At 56.6% G+C, this 25,638-nt stretch overlaps 4 protein-coding genes across 4 annotated transcripts in view; 1 reads left to right on the top strand and 3 right to left on the bottom strand.

The window, feature by feature from the left end:
- The window catches only part of DNAI1 (dynein axonemal intermediate chain 1), a 151,745-nt gene extending 145,582 nt beyond the window's left edge, over positions 1–6,163 (top strand). The window contains exon 20 of the mRNA XM_062018494.1: positions 6,047–6,163. Coding sequence (XP_061874478.1) covers positions 6,047–6,151 — 105 coding nt within the window. The 3' untranslated portion in view covers positions 6,152–6,163. The remainder of the gene's footprint in view (positions 1–6,046) is intronic.
- Positions 6,164–7,359: 1,196 nt separating this feature from the next.
- On the bottom strand, positions 7,360–9,734 carry ENHO (energy homeostasis associated). The gene is made up of 2 exons (XM_062018695.1): positions 9,656–9,734; positions 7,360–9,056 (listed from the first exon to the last, which is right to left on the bottom strand). Exon 2 carries the CDS (start codon positions 8,743–8,745, stop codon positions 8,560–8,562), a length of 186 nt encoding a protein of 61 aa, XP_061874679.1. The 5' UTR covers positions 8,746–9,056; positions 9,656–9,734; the 3' UTR covers positions 7,360–8,559.
- A 3,613-nt stretch (positions 9,735–13,347) lies between these two features.
- On the bottom strand, positions 13,348–16,238 carry RPP25L (ribonuclease P/MRP subunit p25 like). The gene is made up of 2 exons (XM_062018522.1): positions 16,165–16,238; positions 13,348–14,681 (listed from the first exon to the last, which is right to left on the bottom strand). Exon 2 carries the CDS (start codon positions 14,670–14,672, stop codon positions 14,112–14,114), a length of 561 nt encoding a protein of 186 aa, XP_061874506.1. The 5' UTR covers positions 14,673–14,681; positions 16,165–16,238; the 3' UTR covers positions 13,348–14,111.
- Positions 16,239–19,250: 3,012 nt separating this feature from the next.
- Positions 19,251–24,868, bottom strand: DCTN3 (dynactin subunit 3). The gene is made up of 7 exons (XM_062018211.1): positions 24,765–24,868; positions 24,537–24,621; positions 23,210–23,296; positions 21,797–21,880; positions 21,110–21,168; positions 20,333–20,392; positions 19,251–19,646 (listed from the first exon to the last, which is right to left on the bottom strand). Exons 1-7 carry the CDS (start codon positions 24,858–24,860, stop codon positions 19,557–19,559), a joined length of 561 nt encoding a protein of 186 aa, XP_061874195.1. The 5' UTR covers positions 24,861–24,868; the 3' UTR covers positions 19,251–19,556.
- Between the last annotated feature and the right edge of the window lie 770 nt (positions 24,869–25,638).

The raw sequence follows: 25,638 nt of genomic DNA, 5'->3' as shown, positions 1-25,638 counted from the left end.
GCAGGGCAGAGTTGAAAGTGTTTGCTCATTTGACCCATTTCAGACCATAAGATCTTTGCATAACTTTAAAATTTACCCTTCACATTAAATATTTTTTTTTTGGTGATACATGAACCAAGGATCATGACCACATCCCTGTTTTGAACCCTGTCAGATACAGAAAAGGCAGAAGGCCGGTTGTTTTAAATGGGTTGGGTGGGTTTCTGTAGCTGGTACTAGGGTAAATTCAGAAGAGTCGTGCAGTTTGGGGGAGCTGTGGAGACTGCCACTGGCCTTGTCTGTGCTGAGCTTGGCCTTGCTCAATGAAGTTTTCGTGCATGGTCACCAAATGTTGGTCATCTTGCAGATGTAAATCAGTGGTGTGTAAGAGCTAAATTGTGGCTCTGAAGTTAGCAAGAACAGGGAATGTTCAATGTGGATAGAAGCCAAATCACTTTGTCAGTGGCTCAAGCAGAAGAGGTCGGTGCTAAGCCTTTCTCAGCTCATAGGTGAGCCTAGTCGTGCCTGTCCTGTACCCCATGGTGCCCACCAGCACCCCCCTGGTGCTCCCTTGTGCCAAGGGCTGCTGAGACCACACTCCATGCTGCAGTCACACTGAGATGGTCTCTGACATTTAGCAGCTCCCCATGCTCAGCGAGGGTATACAGCTGGATCAGGCCAGCTAGTAAGTGCTTTCAGAGGGCACTTCATTACATCCTATCAGCACAGCTTGCCACAGCATGCTTCAGAGGCTCTCTGCTTTGTATTTCTTGAGCAACCTGCTGAGGGTCAATAGAGATTGCACCACAGCACCAACCAGCACAGCAACAAAAGCCAAAGAGACTGCTGAAACCAACAGGGAAGAGTTTGCCTCTTACTGCGTGCACATATTTGGCTTGGCCAGAGAACAGTGTGAGGGGATGAGCAGAAGCGTGGGGTCCCAGCTGGCCTCGGGCAGAGTGGACGTGGAGCTGTGCTGATGACTGCGCTCCCTCGTGGCCGTGCATGAGGGTTTGACCTTGCTATTAGCTCTTTGCTGCTGCAAAGCCCATCCATTCCATCAAAGGATCTCTCTGCTCTCCCAGGGTGTGTGTAAGCCAGCAAGCCCTGTGGCGTGCTGCAGGCAGGAACACGCCATTGGGACACAGGTGAGCCCTGCCCACATCCCCTGAGTGCCACCCAATTCCCTCTGCTTCATTCTCAGTGATACTCCCAGCTCCTTCCTGACCTGATCCAATTTTGTTTCCACCTCCTGCCTGTTAGACACTGCTGACCTTTGTGCTCCTGTGGCTTTACTGGCAGATGTGTGCTGCTGAGCCACAAGCTGGTCCCAGCATCATGTCTTCACTGGTTCTTGTGGCTTCATTGGTAACTTCATGCAAGCAAGGGCAGGAAGGACACCTGGGGCCATGAGACCTGTTTTCCCTGCTGTGACTTGGCATGGTTCAGTGCAGATGATACCAGACATATCTCAGTCAAATATGTGAGCAGGAGCAAGGAGAGGTGCTTGCTCTGAACAGCACAGGTTTTAGCTGAAGCTTGGAGCGATGAGCATCTTTGAGGCCAATGATCTTGTGCTGACGCCTGAATGACCCAGCCATCCCCTGGGCTTTTCTGCTGGTTTCATTCCCTGCAAGCAGAACATTTCCTGCGTCATTTATTTCCAAACAGTAGCACAATAAGCCTAAACCCTTATCTCCAGTCTGTCAGCTAATCCTTCTGTGGGCCAGGAGCAACACTCAAATCAGGCTGTGTGACTTGAGGCTCTCCATGGTTGATAAGCACATTGTTGCTGTATGTAAATGTGCTTCTTGAGAGCCGAGAAGTAGTCCTGGCACACATACCATCCCCAGCTCAGCTTCATCCTCTATGTGTGTGTGCATATCTATCTACCTGCCTATCTGTCTATCACCTGTCTATCCATCATCTGTCCATCTCATCAGGTTACAACATGATGGAATAGGTTTTGGAAAGCTTCAGGTCTGCAGGTCATATTGTGTTTGGTTGGTGGCCCAGGGAGCCAGTGGGGAAAATTTTGCTGTGTTTATGAAGGAATTAGTGTTTCCATGTTCTTCTCAACAGAAATATTCTGGGGAAATCTCTGCTTTCATAGAATCACAGAATGGTAGGGGTTGGAAGGGACCTTTAGAGATCATCTAGTCCAGCCCCCCTGCAGAAGCAGGTTCACCTAGGTCAGGTCGCATAGGAACACGTCCAGGTGGGTCTTGAAGACCTCCAAGGAAGCTTTCATTCATTTAATTCAACAGACCCATCACTTTTGTGTTTTGGTAATGGAGGAGCCCATATTGTGGAAGTGTCCCCTTTAACCTAGCCCTGAGCAGAGTAGAAGGAACAAGAAAAGGTCTTCTCCAGAAACAGCATCCCTCTAACAACCCAGCAGGCTGTGTGCCCTTTCCCACTGAGGATAAAAAGGATTTGGGCATCCCCGTTGGTTGCTTCTTGGAGCTTCTCACTGGCCAAATCCTGTCCCAGCATGGCTGTGCCCAGAAATCCCATCCTGTTACGGATGGCATAGACTGGGTCTGTGAGTGTCATAATGACAGCAGGGCCAAGCCAGGCCTGTGCCCAGTTGTCCAGGACTCAGGAGGGGAAAGGGTCTCCTCTGCTCAAAGGGAAGTCACGGGGACTTTTCTACATTCATGCCAGCACAATTGATGTCCTCACTGCTTTAAAACATAAACGTCTTTTGTTTTGCTCAATCGAAACCTTAAAACAGATGTCTTGTGATTATTCCACCACTGAAAAAAAAAAAAGATGCTGAAAAGTGCCAGCATCATGGTTTTTATGGGAGAGTTTTATTAGCTCAGTGGTTTACTGTTCAGCTAGGGAATGAAGACATCAGCCAAGACACAGGGCATGCAGTTTAAATGCCTCCCGTATCTTGGAGTTCAGTGTGTGCTAGTGTGGGGGAGGCTGGGGCTTCCAAGGTGATGGGTCTGGGGTCTTCATAAAATCCTCATTCTTGTCCTTGTCCTCTCTCCTGGGGCTCCACCTCAGTCACTTTCCATCTTGGCTTCCAGTGTTATTCTGGCCTTTGGGGCTGAGAGGACCATTGAGGCTCCTGCAGCACCTGCACTGCTCACAAGGCCAGGACCCCTGTGCCTCTGTTTCCCTACCTGGAGAACCGGAGCAGAGCCCTGGCATAAGGCAAAGGCAGTGTGAGGGCTGTGGGGGCTTGGCCATGAGCACAGCAGGATGGGGATATGTAGGGAGTCTTCATCTCACCAACCTGGAGTCAAGCTCTATCAGCGGGGAAGAGTCCATCCCTATGCAGCACCTTTTCTGCCCCTGCCGTGAGCTTTCCTGACACATCCCTCATCACCATTTCAGACAAGAGCATTTTGCTCTCCTACTGGGAACTATTAATGATGAAATCAATGCTAACACTGCTTGTGAGCAGCTCCAGTACCCATTTGATGAGCTCCTCAGGGACAGACAGCTCTGCAGACTCCTAAGCTCTGCATCTGTCAGCTCCATGGGGGGGATGTTCTGTCCCTGGCTTCTTCTCAGCACTCGATGAGCCCTGTGGATGTGGTATAAGCAGGGATGTAGGTAGAGGACAGGTGGCAGAGCCCCACAGGTGTCCTTTCCACACCTGGCCATGGCATTCATTGGGAGGGAGAGCCACACATGCAGGTGATGCTTCCTTGCACCACATGTGCTCCAGGAAAATGCAACAGCTCTGCTCCTCAGAGGCCTGATGCAGGCAAAGCCCCTGGATTTCTAGGAAGCTGTCACGTGCATCCAAGCAGATGCCGTGGTGTTATAGTGGTGCCAGCAGCCAGCCCACAGCAGCCCCGCTGGCTCACATACACAGCACCCTGGGAGAAGCAGATGGAGGAATAAAGGGAAACTTTCCATCCCAGTGCCCCTAAAAGGACATTATAGTCTTCCTTCCCTGTGTCATCCTGCTTGCCTGGTTATGTGGCGTTAAATTAGTCTCTGGTTTGGTTACGGCTCATTATAGACCTGTGCGTGGTTTTGTTGCAACTTGCTCAGAAGCACCAACATGAAAGTCAAGGTTTGAGGGACATCTTGGTGCCTAGGAGCTGAGCCTTGCCTGTGGCTGGTGACTTCAGCAAGGCTCAGACATAAGGTCTCCATGGACCTGGTGATACTGGCTGGAAGGTGTCAGTCAGGACCTCTGACCCTACCAGTGAAGACAGCGAAGGGCTTGGGGTGGGATGGATGTAGGTTGATGATTCTGTGATTCTATGATGAGAGTTGGCTTCAGCATCCCCTTTTCCTGGCTGAGCAAAGCAGCTGCCTCTTTAGCTTGTCCCAAGGACCTCTGTATGGTGCTGCGTGTGGTGCAGGGTGCCAAAGGGAGTGTTCTGAATGCTGTCAGACAGCAAAGCAACTTTTCTACAGAAATAGCTAAGTCCTGAAATACCAGCAGCAGCTGTGTTTATCCCAGTGCTCTCACTCACGGAGATGCTCAGCTGTGACGTGGGCCATAAGTACAAACATGCTCCCACTGCCCGGACCAGAGCCACAAAGGGTGTTGCTCACTTCAGTAGCATTAACACAAACCAGCCCCATCCCCACATACAATCGATGGACTCGGTCTATAGGAATAACTTTGGCCCATCCCCTCACTTGGGCAAGGAGTGGGGCTGCCTTCTGTGGAGCAGAGGGGTTTCCAAGTGTCCCCATCTCCTTCCCCAGGACTGCTTTCACCCAGCCATGCTCTCTGGCAGCCGAGGAAGCCTCTGCTCTGACAGGGTTGTGCTGTGCTGGGACGAGGAAGAAGCCTGGGAATCCCTTGGGGACTGCTTTCCCAAAGGTCATTGCCTTCAGCGGTGCTCGTGTTTGCTGGAGAGACAGAGCAATCAGCACAGAGATCCCTGTGGCCCTGTGGCGTTCTCTTTGTTGTGTACAGTATTTCTCTGCAGCGCTGAGGAAAAGGGCCCTGTTTGTAATTGCTGCACCCAGGGCCATTAGAGGAGCTGATTCAGCAGGAGGAGAATTGATCTTTTCTAAGTGGGGATAGAAGAAAGCAGGCAACGTCCTTACTGCTCCCTTGGCCTTCCAAGAGCATGGCCGTGCAAAGGCTGTACTTTGGGGTGCTGGGAGGCACGGGCACAGCACCGCAGCTGTCGCTGAGCCCGGACACTGCTGTTCCCCTTCGCCATGCTGTGGGGTTGGGAACCCGCTGCTGCCTCTCCTGAACCCAGCCGCCAGACTGGGTACCAGCATCCTGCTCACCTGGGCTTGGCATCTTCCTTCTGGGGTGCCCAGAGCCACACTGGGCACAGAGGAGCTCCCCAGCTCTAAGGGAAGGACACCCATCCCAAATCCAGAGGGAAGGTGTGAGGCAGTGGGCTGGCAAAGGGGAAGCACTGAGACTTGCCCACACTGGGGCATGCACTCAAGGTTGGCACAGTGGTGTGCAATGAGGCACAGGGCTGTCCCATGAGATCAGGGTGTGCCCAGTGGCAAGAGAGCCTCAGTGCGCAGCCGACAGCCTACCACTGACTCCTTCTTGTCCCTCAGATTAGTGGCTCTCAGCACTCACCTGCCCTCCTGGAAGAGGCTATGTGGGTGCAAAAGGGCCAAATCCTGCTCCTGTGGCTGCCTTTGCCCAGAAGCACCAGCATGGGATGGGTATGGTGAGAGCATTTTGGGGAGGTTTGGGCATCTGCCTTGCTGTCACTGCCATGGGAATCACACACACCTGGCACCTCCCCAGGCTCTGGGGTAAAAGCTAGGGGGCTCAGAGGGCAGTCCAGTCCCACAAGGCTGAGAAGGATCATGAGGAGACAGGCAGAAGAGGTTTTGCATCACTGTGGATCAACAGATCCACTCCCTTCCTCACACAAACCTTTCCTCACAGCCCTTCCCCAGCCCTTGGAGGCTTTTATATATCACATGGCACTTTGGGCTTGAAATACAGGGGCAGGCAGGTGCATCCTCCTGCGGATCAGCCCTCAGCAAGGGCTGAGAGCTGGGACACAGCAGCCCAGCAGCCCTCCCTGCACCAGACCCCTCCCCATCCTCGTGGTCCTGCCTGCTCATATCTCTGCCCTGCTTGCTATCTTCACAGGAGAAGAAAGGCCAGGAGGTGAAGAAGGGCCCTGAGGTGGAAATTGCAAAGCTGGAAAAACTGCTTAACCTGGTGAGAGAGCCGGAGAGCAAGGCAGGGAAGTGAGCAGGGGGAACACAGCCCTGCCGGAGTCTGTGGCCGAGCAAGCGGCGCATTGACGGGCGCTGCTTGGCACACGAGCCATGGGCCAGCACTGTGAGCCATGGGCCACTGCTGCACGGTGGCAACGCTTCGCCTCTGTGCCCAGACAAATAAACACAGGTGCTGGTTGAGCCACAGCGTCCCACCATCCCTGGGGTCAAGCAGAGCTCACCGTGCTCCTCCCTGCAGAGCCACACAGCCCTCACAGCCCACCCCCACCCCTGGCTGGGCTTGCAGAGGCTGAGAGCCCCATGGAGGGCAAGGGAGGGCGGGTCCCGACAGCCTGAGGGAAACCTCAGGGCTGCAGCTTGATGGCAGTCTGCCCTGCTGCAAATGGTGGCCAAGAGACTGAGCACTGAGCTGCATTTGCAGGGTCAACCGCACACAGCTCCTGGGTTTCAGGGCAGCAGCTCGAGTCAGAGGATGGCTGGTGAACTGGCCTGGTCCCCCATGGCTGTCAGAGAGGGATGTGCAATTACTCCAGCCAGCATAGCACTGCAGCTGATAGCCACCGGCATTGGGCTGCTGTGCTCCCCTCTCCCCAGGGGCTTGGCCACCTCTGCCTGGCCTCAGCTGCGGGAGCGGCTGGACCCTGGGCTTTGCAGAGCCTTCCCACCGCTCCAGCGCTTTGCAGCAGAGGGATTAGCTGCAACGTGGCTGCAGTGGCAGCAGGAGCCGTGCTGGCCTCACTGCATGCTGATGAGCGAGGACGGGCTGTCACCACTGGAGCCTTTCACACAGCTGTGAGACCGGGGACCAGAGGCACTCGTTCCACCAGGTGAGGTGGTGGCAAGTCATCTCCATCCGCTCAAGCTGGCCTGCGTCCCCTGCAAGCACCCTTGTCACATAAGGCCACGGACAGGAAACTCTCCGGTGCCTGTAGCACCGGGCTTGGGAGGTGCTGCTTGCCACCAGTACGTGCTGCCAGCCCAGGCAGACACTCTGCAGGCATGAAATAGCCAGCCACATTACTCACCCAGCATTTAAAAGCCACAGATGGGTGCAGCCATGAGCCCTTGTCACCATCGCCCACCAAGCCACCCGCCGTGCTGCAGGGACACGGGCCAGCAGCCGTGGGGCGGCTGCTCCCCAGCCCTGCGGGGCCAGCAGCACATGCCGCCTCCCCCAGGGTTCTCAGGCGCTGGGCAGAGCTCAGAGACGCCGCCCGGGTCCTACGATCGGTTTATTAGTCTAGTAAAAACAACGCTGCAGAGGGATGTGTAAGCTACACCTGACGTGGGGAGGAACCACGGGCGCAGGGACCCTGGCCTGTGTGCCTCCCAGCACAGCCCACCCCTCTGTCCCCTTATTGCAGCAGCTGTGCCAGCAGGGACCTTGGCAATGGCTCTGCTCTAGGACAGGCAGGGCAAAGCCCTCCAAAACTCACTGCACCTGCAGGCAGGGCAGAGACATGCAGCTGCCAGGGCTGAGGACAAGCCATACCACCTTCACTCCCCACAGAGCCACTGTGGTCCCCGAGGAGTGTTGAGGCTAGAAGACCCTTCAATGCTGTTTGTCTGGGCAGCCTCATCTCCCCATGTCTCCCAGCTCCCCAGCAAAAACTCATCCCAGGCTGCTGTCAGTGGCAATGGGGATGCCAATAAGGACACGTCTGTCAGCCTCAGCTGGGAGCAGACAGGAGGGCAAGCAGGGTCAGTGAGGAGGAGGGCCACTTCCCTTGCAGGGTTGGTGCTAATGCCAGAAGGGACTGACTGACAGGCCAGGGATGAACAGATAGACCATGCAAACTCTCTCGTGGCTCATGAAACTGGCTGCTGGGCAGGTGGGTGCCAAGTGCCCTCCTGAGGCATGGGGCACACAGCACCCCAGGGCCACCCTGTAACACACTCAGACCAGTAACACCTTGCTCTGCCAGTGGGGCCAGGGCTGCTGGGATCCCCCAGGCACGTCCCCCCATGGGGTGGCCAGCCTGCCCAGAGACAGGCACCCATGCCAGCCCTGCTGCCTCCCCTCCCTGAACCCCTAACCAGCCCTGCTCAGGTCTGTGTCACAGTGACCACTGTCCCAGGCCATGAACGCCAGGAGGAGCCCACAGGCTATCCCCAAACATGGAGTGTGCTTGTGGGCAGGGCTCCTGCCACGCTCGCTGGCTGCTGGGACAGGAAGGATTATCCCCATAGCATATCCCCAGTCGCTGTTGCTCCTTCCCTGTGGTCACTGTGGGCATCCGTAGGGACTTCACACACCAAAACCACACAGGTAAAGGGCTGTGCCTGGCATCACATGCCCTGCAAGCAGCTCGGCATCATCTCGGCTCCCATCATGCCCAGTCCAGCACCTCAGTCCTGGCACAGGCATTCAGGCTGGAGCAACTCCTTCGGCACAGACAGGTACCCAAGTCCCCAGGCAGCTCAGGGCTGCAGCAGGTACTTCTCTTCATTCTTTACTTCATCCACTTCAGTAGCTGGGCTCTTCTCGGGACACGAGGGGGTCCTGCAGGCCTTGCAGAGGATGAAGAAGAGGATGAGGATGAGCAACGCGATGACACAGTTAAAAGAAATTGCCACGATTGCGCCGGTGGAGAGAGCAGCCCCCATGGCCGCGGTCAGGAGGGAAAAAGCGGGGCCTGCAGCTCAGCCCCACGCCTGGGACAGCAGTGCAGAGATGGAGCACAGAGCCTCTACCCGCTGGCATTGGCAGGGGACAAAGGGGACGGCGGCAGTGCTGGCAATGGGGCAGGGATGTGGCCCAGCAGGCAGCAGGACAGCGTCGGTGTCGCCTGGTCACAGTGCAGCTGTGTCCTGAGCTTCACCACGACGCTCAGAAGGATCTGTCAGAGCGTTTTCTCAGCCTCCCCTCCTCCAGCGGGGCAGTGGGGACATGGGGACCGCTCTCCTCCTCCCTGCACCTGGAAGGGACAAAGTCACGGTCACCACTGTCACGAAGGAACAAGCTGCTCGAGACCCTCAGGGAGGGCTGTGGGGGTGCCAGCAGGCAGTGACCCCAGGGACTTGCTGAGGTTTGGAGGCTGAGCAGCTCTCAGGTCAGCTGCCGTTTAGGGGTTCATTCCAGCACCCCACACTTCGTCTGTCTCCCCGGCCCCTGCAAAGGCCACTGAGCTGGAGGTGTCCCCTCAGACACTCCACGGAGGTGACCCACCGACGCATCCCGGCCCAAACGTCCCCTCCCCGGGGCACCGCCGAGTGGCTCCGGGCGACCTTGGCCCCGCTCTTGCCCCTTCCCCACGCTGCGTCTGTTTCTCCTGCCGCCTGCCCTCCGGCGTGACGTCCCGCAGCCCACAACGGGGCCGGCCGCGGAGCGGAGAGCAGGCGGGGCGCCGAGGCATCCCCACCTCGTACTTTTTACCGATGTCGGGAGTCCTCGGTGCCTCTCATTGCCCCCCTCGTCCCCGCCGAGGAACGCGAGCCGCGGAGCCTCCGGGAGACCGGGCAGCAACAGGTCCCGTCGAACCCGCCCTCCCGTCGCGGGGGCCCCGGAGTTACCCACCTGCCTGCGCTCCGCCCCGAGAGCGGCCGGGCCGGGGACCGGGGGCCGGCGCGGAGCGGGGTCGCGGCGCGGGGTCCCGGCGCGGTGCCGGTGGCGGCGGCGCGGGCGCGCGGAGCCGGGCCGGTCCCCGGGCGCGGTCCCGCCGCGGGCCGACCGGTGGGTGCCGCAGCCCCGCGCGCTGCCCGCGCCCGCCCGCCGCGCCGGCGAGGGGCGGGGCCTCGCCGCGGCCCGCCCCGGCCATTGGCAGCCGCCCCTCGCCCGTCTGCGCCATTGGCCGAACGCCGGGCCCGGGGCCCGCCCCCTCAGCCGGCGCCCACGTGAGTGTGGGCGAGCGCAGCCGGGCAGCGCGCGCTCTGCCGGCGTGTGCTCTGTCCCAGCGCTGCCCGCACCGTGTGTGTCCCAGCGCTGCCCGCACCCTGCCCGCACCGTGTCCCAGCGCTGCCCGCGCCGTGTGTGTCCCAGCGCTGCCCGCACCGTGTGTGTCCCAGCGCTGCCCGCACCCTGCCCGCACCGTGTCCCAGCGCTGCCCGCGCCGTGTGTGTCCCAGCGCTGCCCGCACCGTGTGTGTCCCAGCGCTGCCCGCACCCTGCCCGCACCGTGTCCCAGCGCTGCCCGCGCCGTGTGTGTCCCAGCGCTGCCCGCGCCGTGTGTGTCCCAGCGCTGCCCGCACCCTGCCCGCACCGTGTCCCAGCGCTGCCCGCGCCGTGTGTGTCCCAGCGCTGCCCGCGCCGTGTGTGTCCCAGCGCTGCCCGCACCCTGCCCGCACCGTGTCCCAGCGCTGCCCGCACCGTGTCCCAGCGCTGCCCGCGCCGTGTGTGTCCCAGCGCTGCCCGCGCCGTGTGTGTCCCAGCGCTGCCCGCACCCTGCCCGCACCGTGTCCCAGCGCTGCCCGCACCGTGTCCCAGCGCTGCCCGCGCCCGGCCCGCACCGTGTCCCAACAACGCCGCCAGAACCCTGCTCCAGCGCTGCCCACACCCTGTCCCTGCACTGCCTGCACCCTACTGGCATCCTGTCTGTCTCTGCCACATTGTTTATAGTCTCTGCCTGCACTCTGCCCATCCCTGCCCCGCACTGCCCGCACAGTGTCCTTGCCCACACAGTCTGTCCCTTCCCGTCCCTGCCCACACTGCTCGCACTCTGTCCCTGCCCGCTGGTCCAGCCTTGCTCTCCCCACTTGGCCCATGTGCCACTCACTGCCCCCGCCGGCCAAGCCCTGCGACTGCTGTCTCCATCCTGCTGCCTTGTCCTACCCCTACCCACCTGCTGCTGCCTGCCCACGCGTGCACACACACATGGTGCACCCCAAGGCTCGAGGATGCTGAGGATGGAGTGACCATGGCGTGGCTGGAGCCCCCATGTACCGGCACAGGAACCACTACAGGCCGTGGAGCCAAGGGAACTCTTAATTTACAGACTTTTGGTACCCCCGGGCAGTGGCAGCCTCAGGGAGACAGCCACCTTCTCCCTGTGCTGTGCAGTGGGTAAACTGAGGCACGGGGCAGCCCATCTCCGGAAGCTGGCCTGGCATGCCCTGCTGAGCCACAACTGCCTGCCACAATAAAGGGACCCCAGATGGCGATGCTCTGGTGAGGAACCACTCTGACATGGGGATACACCTGGTGGAGGACAACCAGGGGAGGTGGCTGGCAGGGCACACAGGGGACTCTCCCCACTGCTGGGGAGGTTCCTGGAGGGCCCCGGGGATCAGGTGCCAGCATCTGCATCTGCCCTGAAAAGCCAGAGCTGGTAGCAGACATGGCAGTGACACCAGCAGGGGGAATCTGCTGCAAACTCTCAGGGTGCGGGGATCCCATCCAGCCAGGCAGCCCCACACAGTGTGACACCAGGGCACAGAGGCTGATAAACGAGGAGATCTTCAAGAGGTGGGGTCTTTTTTGGGCCGGACCGACAGCTGCTCTGGGGCTGGAGGGGGCAATGGCCTGAGGGCAGGAAAGCTGAAGGGAGAGCTGCCGCTGTCAGCAGAGAGTGACTCCGAAATGATGAAATGAAAGTAACTGTGCAGCTTTGTTGAGGTGCTGAACAAGCCAGTGCTGCGAGGGAGGGTAAACAGGCTGTTGGAAGATCTGGCTCTCTGCTAAGAGGGTGTTTTTAACAGTAAACAAACACAAAGGCATCCTTGTTGCAATGTCAGAAGCTGTTTGATCACTCATAGAATCACATAATCACAGAATGGTAGGGGTTGGAAAGGGACCTTTAGAGATCATCTAGTCCAACTCCCTGCAGAAGCAGGGTCACCTAGATCAAGTCACATAGGAACATGTCCAGGTGGGTCTTGAAGACCTCCAAGGAAGGAGACCTCACAACCCCTCTGGGCAACCTGTGCCACTGCTCTGTCAGCCTCGCAGTGAAATAGGGTTTTTTTATGTTTAAATGGAACTTTTTGTGTTCCAGCTTCATCCCATTACCCCTTGTCCTGATACTATCTACTATAGAAAAAAGGGATGTCCCAACCTCCTGACACCCACCCTTTAGATATTTGTAAATGTTAATAAGATCTCCTCTCTGTCTCCTCTGCTCCAAACTAAACAGCCCCAGTTCCCGCAGCCTTTCCTCATATGAAAGATATTCCAGTCCCCTGATCATCTTGGTGGCCCTGCACTGGACTCTCTTCAGAATTGCACTTCCCTGTCCCTCTTGAGCTGAGGAGCCCAGAACTGGACACAGGACTCCAGATGAGGCCTCACCAGGGCAGAGGAGAGGGGGAGAAGAACCTCCCTTGACCTGCTGCCCACACTCTTGATGCATCCCAGGCTGCCATTGGCCTTCTTGGCCACAAGGGCACATTGCTGGCTCATATTTAGCTTATCAATCAGGACTCCCAGGTCTCTCTCTGCAGAGCTGCTCTCCAGCAGTTCAACCCCCAGCCTGTACACTCAATCACCTTTCCTCCGTGCTTATTGCTAGGTCTGCTAATTAGTTGAGAAAAGTAGTCTCCTCCTTAGATGCAAGTGAGCAGCTGCTGGGAACTGAAGTAAACCAGCTTCCCCTGTCCCATCCCCAGGATCTGCCAGCGTGGGCACAGCAGGTCAGGCATTTCCCCAATAGCCTCCTTAGCTGTGGGGACAGTGGCACAACAGGACTATCAGAAGGGGAAGAGGACAAGGCGTGAGTGCATTGGGCCGCACAGGTAACGCAGCACCTCACCCCTGCTCCCCTCATTTAGTTTAAATCCCTTCTTTACACACTTGAACTCTGTCCTGCTGACAAAGCAGAGTGACAGGTCCAGCTATAACCTGCCAACACAGGCAGTGACCTGAGACGAGCAGGGGTACGACAGGCAGCACTCGGGCACAGCGTGAGCAGGGCCCAGGACAGCCCCTTCCTCCTGCCCAGCGTCACCTTGCCGGGGCTGTGCAGGAAAGGAAAATAAGAACACATTCTGTCCTCTGCCTCGCTCAGCAGTCTGTCGTGAGACTTTTGGAAACTGCAGTTCTACTTGGTTTAAAAAATGGACAAAAAAAGAGCAAAAAGTCCAAACCCTGACCTTTCTTGGGTAATAAAGGTGAACAGCAAAAGCAGGAAGAAAACCTCAAGGTCCCGATTGTAGCAGCAGGTCCCCACGTCCTCGCCAAGAGCTGAAGGAGCAGAGCTTCCAGCGTCAGCTGCAGTCCCACCAGCAGCGCTTACAGGGTGACCTCCAGTGGGATGAGGAAGACATGACAAATTTCACCTTACTTGAAGAGGAACCTTTATTTTAAACCCAGCTCTGTGCATTACAAGGGAGCGGAAAGGGGACACAACAGGGTCCTCTGGAGCTTTCCATTACCATCAGCACGCCAAGGTGCTTGCACAGCTATGGGATTTCAGGCTGGTGACAATGTGAGTTGACTCATTTTGGCAGAGAGACGTGCAACCATCAGCTCCACTGAGGTGAAGGACTGACCGAGAGGGCACTAGGTGCACACAACCACAGGCAGAGTCGTATCTCTGCAGCCCTCCATTCAAACCACCCGACGTGGCTCAGCAGCAGACACTTTGCGACACAGAAGAGGCTGACCCAGCCCTGCGCCCCGCTGGCTGCTCACGGCAGCTCCAGCAGTCAGTGGCCAGGGGAACCCATGTCAGGTCCCAGCTCCCCTCTGTAGCACAGCAATGGCCACCTCTGCCAGCCACACCAGCAGGTGCCTGGTGTGCAGTGCCAGGGAGCTGCAGCCCCACACTCCCTGAGGTGCCCACAGCCCTCGCACAAGCGAAGCCGGCTCCTGCCTCCCCTGCCCCACATGCAGAGGAGTTCAGCCTGGCAGCCTTTGACAAGGACACTTGTCAAAACACAGTTTCAGACAGCTACAAATCACATCTATGCTGAAAGTTAATTCCTCCTGCCCTCCCCTAACAACTCTGCAAGCCCCCCGTGTCCAGCAGCAGCCTCGCAGCTCCAGCAGCTGGCTGGTGCCTGTGACTCCCCCAGGCGACGCCCGGCCGTGGTGCTGGTGCCTCAGGACTTGACGCAGGGCTCTGCAGGCGCTCCTCCCGCAGGCCGAGGGTGCTTTCCCATGCTGCCGCCCCCCCTGCCGCCACCCTGCTTCCTCTTCACCTGGCCCTGCGACTCTGCTTTCAGTGTCTCGATCCAGAAGGCATCGAAAGAGCCGGGAGCCTGGTACCCCGGCTCCTGAGGGTCCAGGGCGTCTTTGCTGAGCAGGACACATATGGCAGGAATGTTTCTCTTCACTGTCAAGGCATCGAGGCCGGCCTCAGGCACAATGGGTTCCCAGATCTCTTCAATCTGCTTGAAGAGCACTTTGGTGATCTGGTGCAGCTCTTTCAGCCTTCGCTTCATGATCTCCACACAGGTAATGGTCTTGCTGACAGCCTTGCCCGAGCCAGTGAAAAGGATCTGCCTCACCGAGTCCAGCTCCATCTTGCTGATGGCATAGCCCATCAGGTTTCTGATTTTGCTCCCATCCTTCACCTTCATTTCGATAATATCAGGGGGCAGGTTGGTGAAAGGAAGGGGACAAGGCTTCTCCACAATTTTGGTCTTCTTGTAGTTCTCCATTCTGCAGTGCTGAAAAGGAAAATGGATCCGTTAACATAAATTCTCACTGCAACTGCTGTGCAAAGAAGAACCTCTCACCACAGTTAGTTACAACCTCTCCTCTAAAGGGCACCCTGAGCCATCAAGAGCTGGGGATCCTCAAAAGGCGCATTCCAACAGAGGAGCAAAAATGCTTACTTGTGCTGAGGAGTTATTGGTACCCAGTCTTCCTCAGCACCTCCCTACAGCACAAACACGGCCCCAGAGCAGCCTGAGCCCTGACACACAGGCAGGCACTGAGAGGAACAGGGCTGGTGCTGTGGCTGGGTGGAGTGAAAAATGCACGCAACATGCCAGGGCACAACAGAGAATAAACAGGTAAGATGAGGTATATGGAACAGAAGCCAGTGGGCTACTGACCACAGCTACACCCCATGGGCCACACCAGAAGGCACAGACTATGACCCCAGGCACCGCTCACCTGCAGCAGCCTGGTTAAGTTACGGAACAGAGTCGTGGGGCTCTGAGTGCCACAACTGGCCACCCTAGGTTAAAGGCCGGGGATCAGGTACTTGACAAATCAACAGTGCAAGTCAATAGGGGGGAAAGCATGCCAAGGAGTTGCAGGCAGGAGACACGTGGTCAGAAAGAAGCAGGACTGCAGAAAAGCACATGATGAATTAAAACAAGAGTTCTCTGAAGGAGAGTGAAAGACTCATGGCTCCAGTCTCTGCCAAGGCAAGGCCCCTCTACTGCCATCCTAACCAAAGCCAGCTTAATCTGTGTAGGGCACCTTGCTTCTCGCCGCTGAAACAGCAAAGTGCCCAAGCGTGCCGTGCTAAGGCTTTGCTACCTGTAGGCTTCTGAACCCTTTCACCCGCAGCCAGCACGTTGTACCCCATCCCCTATGGAGCCAGGGCAGGTCGCTACCCACTCTCTGCACCCCTCTGTCTGCACAAGGCCCTCGGCCGGCAGCAGGCCGCACGCGTGCTGGGGCTGGGCACGCACGCCGCTCTGCCGGGGCACGCCATGCGGACTGGCAGAGGATGGCTGGGAAGACCGAGCTCTCTCCCTGCTGTACGGGCAGGGAAGGCCGGGCCACCGCCACCGGGGCAGGTGCGAGGCTCGGCAAAACTGCTGGGACCGGGGCGTGAGGGCAAGTGAGGCGCCGGTGCCGCAGGGCCCTGGGAAAGGCCGAGCCGCTGCCACGGGGAACGTGCACGGGGAAAGGCCGAGCACCGCACAACGCGGCGGTACGAGAGCCAAAGGGCCTCCACCGGGGCCTACGGGGAGCCCAGGCCGCTGCCGTGGGGGCCGAACAGGCCCCACTGTAACGGCCAGTGCGGAGGCCAGGTGCCGCCACAGGCGCCCGAGGCAGCCCGGGCTGCCGAGGCAGGAGTCTGCGGGGGAGCCCGGGTGCCTCTCCAGGGCCGCACTACACGTGCCTGTGGGGAGGCCCGGCCCCGCTTGAGCGCGGGGTGGGGAGCGGAGGGTGTGCGGCAAAGCCTCTCACCTGCGCCCGCCCGCACAGCTCCTCGGTGCAAGATGGCGGCCGCCGCCCGGCGCGCGCAGGCGCGGGGGGGCGGGGGTGCGGCGCGGGGAATGGCGGGACGGGACGGGACGGGACGGGACGGGACGGGGCGGGGCGGGGCGGGGCGGGGCGGGGCGGGGCGGGACGGGGCGGGGCGGGACGGGACGGGGCGGGACGGGACGGGGCGGGGCGGGGCGGGGCGGGGCGGGGCGGGACGGGACGGGGCGGGGCGCGGGGAAATGCGGGACGGGGCGGGGCGGGGCGGGAGAGGGGAGGGGAGGAGAGGAGAGGAGAGGAGGGGAGGGGAGGGGAGGGGAGGGGAGGGGAGGGGAGGGGAGGGGAGGGGAGGGGGAGCGGCGGTGGGGACAGGGGCTGTTCCTGAGGGGAGCGGCGGTGGGGACAGGGGCTGTTCCTGAGGGGACTGGCGGTGGGGACAGGGCTGTTCGTGAGTGGACGGGGGATGTGGTGACCAGCGGTGAGCAGAGGGGTCGTCCCAGAGGGGAAGGGGGCATAGTGACCAGGGACGAGGAGAAGGGCTGTCCCGGAGGAGAGGGGGGGATGTGGTGACCAGCGGTGGGGAAAGGGGCTGTCCCTGAGGGGAGCAGCACACAGTGAGGAGAATGGAGTCTAGACACAATCCTAAGGGCTGAAGGGATGGGGAAGACACAGTAACAAGGGGTGAGAAGAATGGCTGTTCCTGGTGGAACTGGGAGGCCACAATGCCAAGGGGTCAGGAAAGGGCTGAGGTGTTTAATGCCTTTTTCACCCTGGTCTTTAATAGTAAGACTAGCTGTTTTCTGGGTACTCAGTCCCTTGAGCTGAAAGACATGGAGGGGAAGCAGAATGAAGCCCCTAGGAACAATGCTTAGTGACTGGATACGTGTCTTAGACATGCACATCTGTGGGGCTGATGAGATTCACCCGAGGGTACTGAGGGAGCTGGCAGAAGTGCTCACCAAGCCACTTTCCATCATTTATCAGCAGTGCTGTCTCACTGAGGAGATCCCAATTGACTGAGAAGTAGCAAATGTGACAGCCATCTACAAGAAGGGACAGGAGGATCTGGGAAACTACAAGCCTGTCAGCCAGATCTCAGGGCTGAGGAAGGTTATGGAGCAGATCATCCTGAGTGCCATCACGTGGCATGTATGGGAGCACCAGGTGACAAGGCCCAGTCAGCATGATCCTGCCTGAATAATCTGATCTCCTATGACAAGGTGATCCGCTTAGTAGATGAGGGGAAGACTGTGGATGTTGCTTACCTTAACTTTAGTAAAGCCTTTGACACTGCTTCCCTCAGAACTCTCCTGGAGAAACTGGCTGCTTATGGCACGGATGAACATATGCTTCATTGGGTAAAAAACTGGCCGGCTGGATGAGCCCAAAGCTAAATCCAATCTGCAGACAGTAACCAGTGATGTTCCCTAGGGATCGGTGCTGGGGCCTGTTGTGTTTAACATCTCTATCAATGATCTGGATGAGGGGTTCAAGTGCATCCTGAGTAAGTTTGATGATGACACCAGGTTGGGGGGAGTGTTGATCTGCTGGAGGAGAGATAGACTCTACAGAGGGATCTGGACAGGCTGGAATGATGATACTAAGGTATGAGGTTCAACTAGGCTGTGTTGGGTCCTGCACTTTGGTCACACCCCAGGCAATGCTATGGGCTTGAGGCAGAGTGGCTGGAAAGCTGCACAGAGGCAAAGGACCTGATGGTGTTGATTAACAGCATCTGAACATGAGCCAGCAGTGTGCCCAGGTGGCCAAGGCCAATGGCATCCTGGCTTGTATCAGAAATAGTGTGGCCAGCAGGCCCAGGGCAGGGATTGTCCCCCTGTACTCAGCGCTGGGGAGGCTGCACCTCAAATGCTGTGTTCCGTGTTGGGCCCTTCACTCCCAGAGGGACACTGAGGAGCTGGAGCGTGTCCAGAGACAGGCATCAGGACTGGTGAAGGGTCTGGAGCACTAGTCTGATGAGGAGCAGCTGACGGAACAGGGGTGTTTAGTCTGGAGAAGGCTGAGGGGAGACAGGAGCACTCACTGCAACTACCTGAAAGGAGCTTGTAGTGAAGTGGGCATCTATCTCCCAACTAACACGACAAGGGGAAATGGCCCCAGGTTGCACCAGGGGAAGTTTAGATTAGAGATTAGAAACATTTCTTCCCTGCAAGAGTTGCCAAGCCTTGGTACAGGCTGCCCAGGGAAGTAAGTGGTGGGGTCACCATCCTGGAGGTATTAAAAAAAAATGTACATGTGGCCCTGAGGGACATGGCTTAGTGGTAAGATGTGGCAGTGGGGGGTTAACAGTTGGACTCAATAATCTCAAAGGTCTTTCACAACCTAAATGATTCTGTGGTTCTATGATCCACTCCCAGCACATCACTGCTGCAAGGTCTGTGAAAAATGTGACCCTGAAGCAGCCTCAGGGTACAACCTCCTATCTGACCAGGAGGAATATAAAATCCATGCCCAAGCCCAGGAGGGTTCCCCAGACACCCAGAAGGACATGGAGTCCTCCAGTCTGGCACTTCTGCCGTGTGCCAAGCCCACTGCTTACTGACCAGGTGAGAGTGTAGGGATTACCAGGCTCCAGATTTCCCTGCTGAGATTCTGCTCATTTTGTGCTGGAGGTGGCCCACGTCTCACCAAGAAGGAAGGTTTGGGACCCTTCCAAAAAGCATGACCTCAAACCCAGGAAGACTTTTGTGCCAGCAGAAACTCCAGGCTATGCCCAAGCCAGGCAAGGCATAGCTCATGGCCCACTCTGAAGAGGAAAGAGTTAGCCATGGGCTGTGGCTTCATAGGAGCTGCTTGGGTGAGTGGAGGCAGGACAAAGGCAAGAGCCACTGCCTCCTCTCAGCAAAGAGCAGGCAGAAGAATGTGTGCCATAGCCCAGGAATGGCTGTGGGACCAGATGGGATTTACCTGTCCCTGACCCAAGGCTGAACAAAACCTCCAGCAGGTTCCTGCAGCCTGCCAGGAGGCCTCCACAGATCACTGCCTGGGGAAAAACCACATGAGGGAGAGCCTGTACAAGGAGTTCTTGCACCCAGGAAGAAACAACTCAGTTAGCATTTCAGGGCTTTACTGCAGTCCACAGTAAGAGCAGAAAGGGACTTTTAAATACGTTACAAACCAAAATGTATTTCAGGGAAGTGCAAGACTGCAAACAGTGGCATATTAAGGAGTAGTGTGGCTTAGATTCGGGGCTGATGCAATGCAGCCACAGAGCCAGGGTGCCTGTGATCTCACTGGCAGCATGCTCACAAGTGGGGAGATAGTGAGGCAGCAGGGTGCAAGCTGTGCTGCAGCCCCTCCAGAGCAGCCCAAGGCCAGCAGGATCCCCGGGGTTCCCCACACTCCCAGCTCTGCCATCACTCCAACACAGGTTTTGCTTCCTTGGCTGCTTCCAGACGTGTCAATATTTCATTCCACTGGACAAACTGCTTAGAGAGAAGCAGGGTCTGGATATGACTCTTAAGGAAAGGCATGTGGAAACTGCAGGCAAGAAACTGAGGTCAGAGCATCCAGACAGCCCAAGAGCACCATTACAATCCCAATTCCTTGGGGGAGGAAGAGGCCCAAGGCACTAGAGTGTTCAAAGCCTACACAGACTCGAACTATCCAGGCACCGAGCATAAGGCACAGATGGGAGTCCAGGCGGCACTTCTGAACACTGCCTAGCACTGCAGTTTTAGGGGCTTCCTACAGAGAAGAGCAGAGCTTCCCAACCCTCTGTGGGTTTAGGACAAGCCTCAACACTGGGATCCTACACAGCCAGAATTAGCCACTGTTTGGCTAGGGCAGGTCACAGGGAGTAGCCGTCACCTGGCAGAGACGCTAACATCCCACTGACCAGCGCAAGCTCCACACCAGCATGCAGGCTGCAGTGCTCCTTGCTGCTCAGCCACACTGCCAGGAGATCCAGCACAGGGGCTCTGGCTCACAGGTGGCACCCTGCCCTTCCTGTCTCAGGGACAAGCAGGTCCTTGGCTGTGCCTGAAGGGAATATGACAGAGACACAGCACTTGTCACATCAGAAAAGGCACAGGCCATTAAAACCCAGGGCTGGGGATGCAACGGTATCTGCTAGGGGAGGCAGCCCAGAAGGCAGGGTTCAGCTGCGCCAGGCCCATGGCTAAAAGGATACTGTTTTATTGTAGTCTTCAAGGAGTGTCTTGACACTGTCAGTAAGATCTTTGCGCTGTTCCTACAAAGGGGAGTCGCAGAGAGTAAGCAATAAACAAGCTGAAGGACACCTGTCCTCCCAGTCCCTGACAGCATACCTAGGGAGGAAACTCATCCAAGGCCAGTACTGAGATTAAGGGTCAGACTCTGGCTGTTGTCACTCAGAGCAGCTGGACAGGTTTCAACATCATGAGAAAGGTTACAAATACCCAAGCTGATGAAGCACTGCAGCCCCCAGGGCTAGCACTGCTGTCTGCTTCTCCACAGCACCCATGCTTCGCTTGCCCAAGAACGGAAACTTACAGCAAAATGCTGGAAGGGAGCATTAGGCACTGTCCAGGCTACTCACTGGCGGCTCCAGGAGCACTCTGACGGGGAACTGACAATGTGACAGAATCAACAGCCTTCCCAAGGCTGGGACACTGGCAGAGCACTCTTTACCTCAGTGTCCCAGTGACAGGGAGAATGCCAGCTGGTTAAACCCACCACCACTTGAGCTTCTGTTTTGAATAGGGTTATGGTAAACAAACGGCTTTTCCAACTCACTCAACTGTCAGAAATCCTGGTTGTTTGCCCCCCACTCCCCCCAAGTGGTTAAACTTCTTTAAGACTGCAGTATGAATATCCTGGGATTGGAAAAACCTGCTATAAATGGGCAGTTCACACAATTGCAAATACAGCCACTGACAAATGGGTCCTTCTCCCTGCTAGTCAAGAGTGTCAAGAATATTTACACTACCTGCTGCTGGATGTGGATTTGAGAGAGGCGCTGCAGTTTGGCTGCATGGTCAGGAACCACTGAAAGCGGAAGAGAAATTGATTTTGGTTGTTTTACAGCACATAGGATCAGTTCCCACAATAAAGACCACTCTTGCTACACAAGCACATCACAGCAGAACTCCACTCGCTGCATGCAAGTGCCAGACATCACAAATGCACCTTTTCTATGATACAGAAATGCTCTAGCTGCCTCGTACATTGAATATCAAGTTTATCTGCTAACTGCTTCTGAATGGCATGAGTGAGAGAAAGGCCACAGTGAAGGTTAGTCAAGAACTACAGAGTAAACCACTTGGGTGAATGTTACAGAAAGCAATTCAAGAGGCCTCTCCACGTGTGCCTATGCAGATGTAAAAGGGTTCACAGGCAGGACTGGCCTGGGACTCTCCATCCCTCTGCCAAGCAACTGTCTCTAACCTTTTTCCTGACCTACTCCATCACCCGCTTGACATTGCATGAGATGCCAGAGCAGTATGAGGGAGGAACAGACACACTACTACACTTGTACCTACTTTATTCACGCTGGGTTATGTGCTTAGCTGTCCTCTCCTCTAGTCTGAGGCTTGAGATTACAAAAACCCAACTGAATAGGCTACAGCTTGGGCAGTGGCACTGGCAGCTGACACTTGCAGAAGAACACACGTACCTTGGATACTGGCACTGTCCAAGATGGGCTGGAGGTTCTTCACCTGCTCCAGAAGGGCTGCTCGGGAAGGAATTACCTGCTCCTCTGGTTGGGGAGAGACAAGAATCAAAATCAGTAAACACAGAATGCTGCTTTGACTTTTCATTAGTACTGGTGAGATGATTTTCCAGCTGATCTAGCTAAACAGAAAGGGACTTGTTTCTGGTTTTATTTAGACTTTTGTGTTGCTCCCCTCTGGATCTTGGTTCCCACCAATTTAAGGCAGGAGAATCCCCACTGAGTTTCATTCTCAGACTATACCAAAACAAGGCTGAACCAAATGCTTTGCAGCAAAGGAGGACAAGGCTAGAAGGTGTGTAAAATACATCCACAGGCCTTCCATTTCTGTCACAGGGTAGAGAGTATTGCAAGTGGGGTGAGGAAAACTGTTCAAGCTCCAGTTTTTCTTTCCAACCTTTTATTACTTTGGGGTTGACATGAATTTAACCCAAGTCAGCAACTAAGGAACACACAGCTGCTCGCTCACTCGCTCCTCCTCCCAGTGGGATGGGGAGAAGAGTCAGAGGGGAAAAGGAAGAAAACCTAGTAAAAATCATGGATAGAGATAAGAACAGTTTGGTAACTAACGTGAAATGTAGGATCACAGAATTGTTTCAGCTGGAAGAGACCTTTGAGGTCATCCAGTCTAGCCTTTGTTCCAGTCCTATCAACCACTAGACCATTTCCACACGTGCAACATCCACCCATCTCTTAAACGCTGAAATGAGTATAATATAATCAGTATAATAAATATTATAACCAGTATAATTACTATACCCAGATGGAACATAGCAATAGAAAGAGAAATAAAACCTCAGTAAAAAACAAGTGATGCCCAGTGCAGTTGCTCACCACCTGCTGATACCTGAGCAGTGACCCACCCCTCCCCACCAACTCCTCCCAGTTTCTATACTGGGCATGACTTCGTATGACATGGAATAGCCCTTTGGCCACCTGGGGTCAGCTGTCTTTGTCCTGTCCTGTCCCAACTTCCCATGCAACTCCTCGCTGGCAGGGGATGGGAAACTGAAACGTCCTTGATTTAGTTTTTGCCAGGTAGCACTTACCCTAAGCCAACATTATTCCTCACGCTAAATCCAAAATGCTGCCCTGTACCAGCTGCTATAGAGGAAATTGACTTTGTCCCTGCCAGAGCCAGGACAGAGTTAAACTGATGAGTACCAGAACAATCAAAGGGAGCACTGAGGGTGACAGACATCCCTCCACAAACCATCTCTCTGAGAGCTCTAAATAGGGTGCCTCACCAGACCTTTACAGCTAAAGACAAGAAATCCACCCCAATCCGTCTCAGGTAAACGACAACTTTTGTGGTGCTGAAGGCCCAACCCTGTCTTCTCTCATTTCATGCCATACCTGCCAAGATGAACTGCAGCTTCATGGCATCTGGAATAGCCATCCTATCAATGTACTGAGGGTCCAGGTATTTTATTACATCTTCAACTAGAGGGAAAAATAGGTTTGGAGACAAAAAAAGCAGGAGAGATTTCATTGCATTCTTATTTTTTTTCCAGATTTGTTAACTTATGTAGCTTTTGTAAACGTGTGATTCTGGAGCCCTGTGACCAAGAACTGACAAAATGTTTCCAGCCAAGGAACCACCTCTTTAGGGACACCCACGGCACTTGCCATGACAGCAGTGAAACCTGCTTCTTTGTTCCCTCGAGACAAAAGCAGCCAACAGCCTTCCAATCTGATCCTTAAAGTCTTCTACAAATACACAAGGTTACATTTTTACACTGACTGGCCATCACAACCATGGAGCACATCAGTCCTGCCCACATAGCCTGCTCCTTCTGTGATGCCAGACAGCAAAACCTGGCCATGAGACAGCTTGGCAGGGCAAAGCACCGCTCTTGTGCCCACTCTTGATATCCCCTAACTGCACAGATCCACCCATAAGGAACCATTACTGCTTCCACCACACAGAGTGGCGTGCTGGAGAAGTCCAAGAGTACAGGCAGTCACTTCGGGGGCTCATGCTCAAACAGCCTTCAGGGTTTTATTTAATGCTTTTAATGCTTGTAAAATTTTCATTTAACAGTGAATTAAGGTTCCTAAAATTCTTAACCCTGGGGTTAATCTAGTATTTTACTCTGGGCTTACATAAATCAGGATGTGCTCTTCCGTTTGCCCAAGAGCTTGGATATCTTGTGGTTTCCTCCTTACTATCAAGATCTCAGTCTCCTGAAGTTTGTGAGACCCAATAAACCACGAAAGGTGTGGCCAAAACTTGGGAGTGATACTGACAGTTAGAGGGTTTCTAACAGTGCTTACTCCACCCTCAAGAAATGCAGCCCACTTCAGTTTACCTTCTATTTATATTTATCTGATTCTTCTAGTCGCAACAGCTTTTTCCTTACCTTCATACTTACAGATCACACATCAGAAAGTAGGGATGTCATGCTGTAAGAGTTAGTTGCATATTATCACAAAGAGGGATTGCATCATCAAGCAAACGACAGGCTACAGCATCCTGCTTTCCGAACCCCCAGAGCCGAGTGAAATCGCAGAGAAGACTACACTCGGTTACTTATTCCTCTGCTAAACGAGAGCCTGAGCCCGAAGGGACCGCGGGGATGGGCTTTCCGCTTAGAGGGCCGAAACGCCTCGCAGGGTGTGTTCGCGCTGCCGCAGCCGCCCGGGTTCCTCCCGAACCCCCTCCCCGAGGCCGCTCGCTCACTTTTCTTGAACAGGATTTTGATCCTCTCCCTCTTGCCGGCGATATTGCTCAGCACCACCTGCACCTTCACCAGCTCGTCCGCTACCTGCGGGAGTACAGAGGCACACGACGGGCCCGTCAGACCCCGCCGCGCCCGGGCCCGGGCCTGGGCCCGAGGGGACGGCAGGCGGGGCCGGGCCCTAGGGCGGCCAGAGCCGTCCCGTGGTATCTGCCTGCCCTCCCCTGCACCTTGCGCGGTCCGCCGGCCCCGCCGCCGCCGCCGACGCGCTGCTCCAGCTCCTCCAGCCGCCACTGCAGCCGCTGCAGGTCCGCCGCGGCCGCCATCTCTCCGCCCGCCGGAAGAAGCGCGCCGCCGCTTCCGGCGCGCCCCGCTCGTTGCCATGGCGGCGCGGAGCCGGGGCCGGGGCCGCCGCTGCCGCGGGGACGGAGCGGGCGGGGGGCGCGAAGGCTCTGCTCCGAGGCGGAGAGGGCAGGCTGCGGGCGGTCGATGGCGATTTGCACTGCAGAGGGAGGCGCGCGGGCCTCCCGCCGCCGCGGCGGTCGATGGCCGCTTCGTGCCGGCGCGGTCCCTCCGGGCAGCGGGCGCTCGGCTCTGTGAAAGGGAATTGATGTGGCGATCTATGGCCCGCGTGGGTGCGGGGCCTTTGAAGTTCAGGAGGCTGCCGCGGGCTCTCCCTCAGGCTTCAGCCTGCCCGGGTTCACCTTTCTCCTATCGACCGCCGCGGCGGACGCTCACTGAAAGGACCGAGCCGCTAATGAACGCGGCCGCCGGCCCCAGCGCGGCCTGCGACGGGCATCGCCCCAAGGCATGGCATGATATCCTGGCAGCAACACCCGTCACAAAACCCAAAGACTTTCCATATGCAGAGGGAGAAATTCAGGAGGCTTCAAAGCCCCTTGCCCTGCAGGCCGGTCCCAGCCTGCCACTGCCCCATTGCGCCCGTGCGATCTCTCCAGTGCCATAGCTGGCCCGGGATGGAGGGCAGCCTCTGTCCCTTGTGGGCTCTGGACACAGGGCTGGGTGTTGCTGAGTGCCATGTCCCAGGCACCAAGGAAGTTCCGGGCAAGGTGCCAAGCCAGGGTTTTAGGACAAAACTGTCTG

Source organism: Colius striatus, chromosome Z (assembly GCF_028858725.1).
Source record: "Colius striatus isolate bColStr4 chromosome Z, bColStr4.1.hap1, whole genome shotgun sequence".
Classification (NCBI taxonomy): Eukaryota; Metazoa; Chordata; class Aves; order Coliiformes; family Coliidae; genus Colius; species Colius striatus.
The sequence above is the reverse complement of the archived record's forward strand: the minus strand, read 5'-3'. Positions and strand labels throughout refer to the sequence as shown.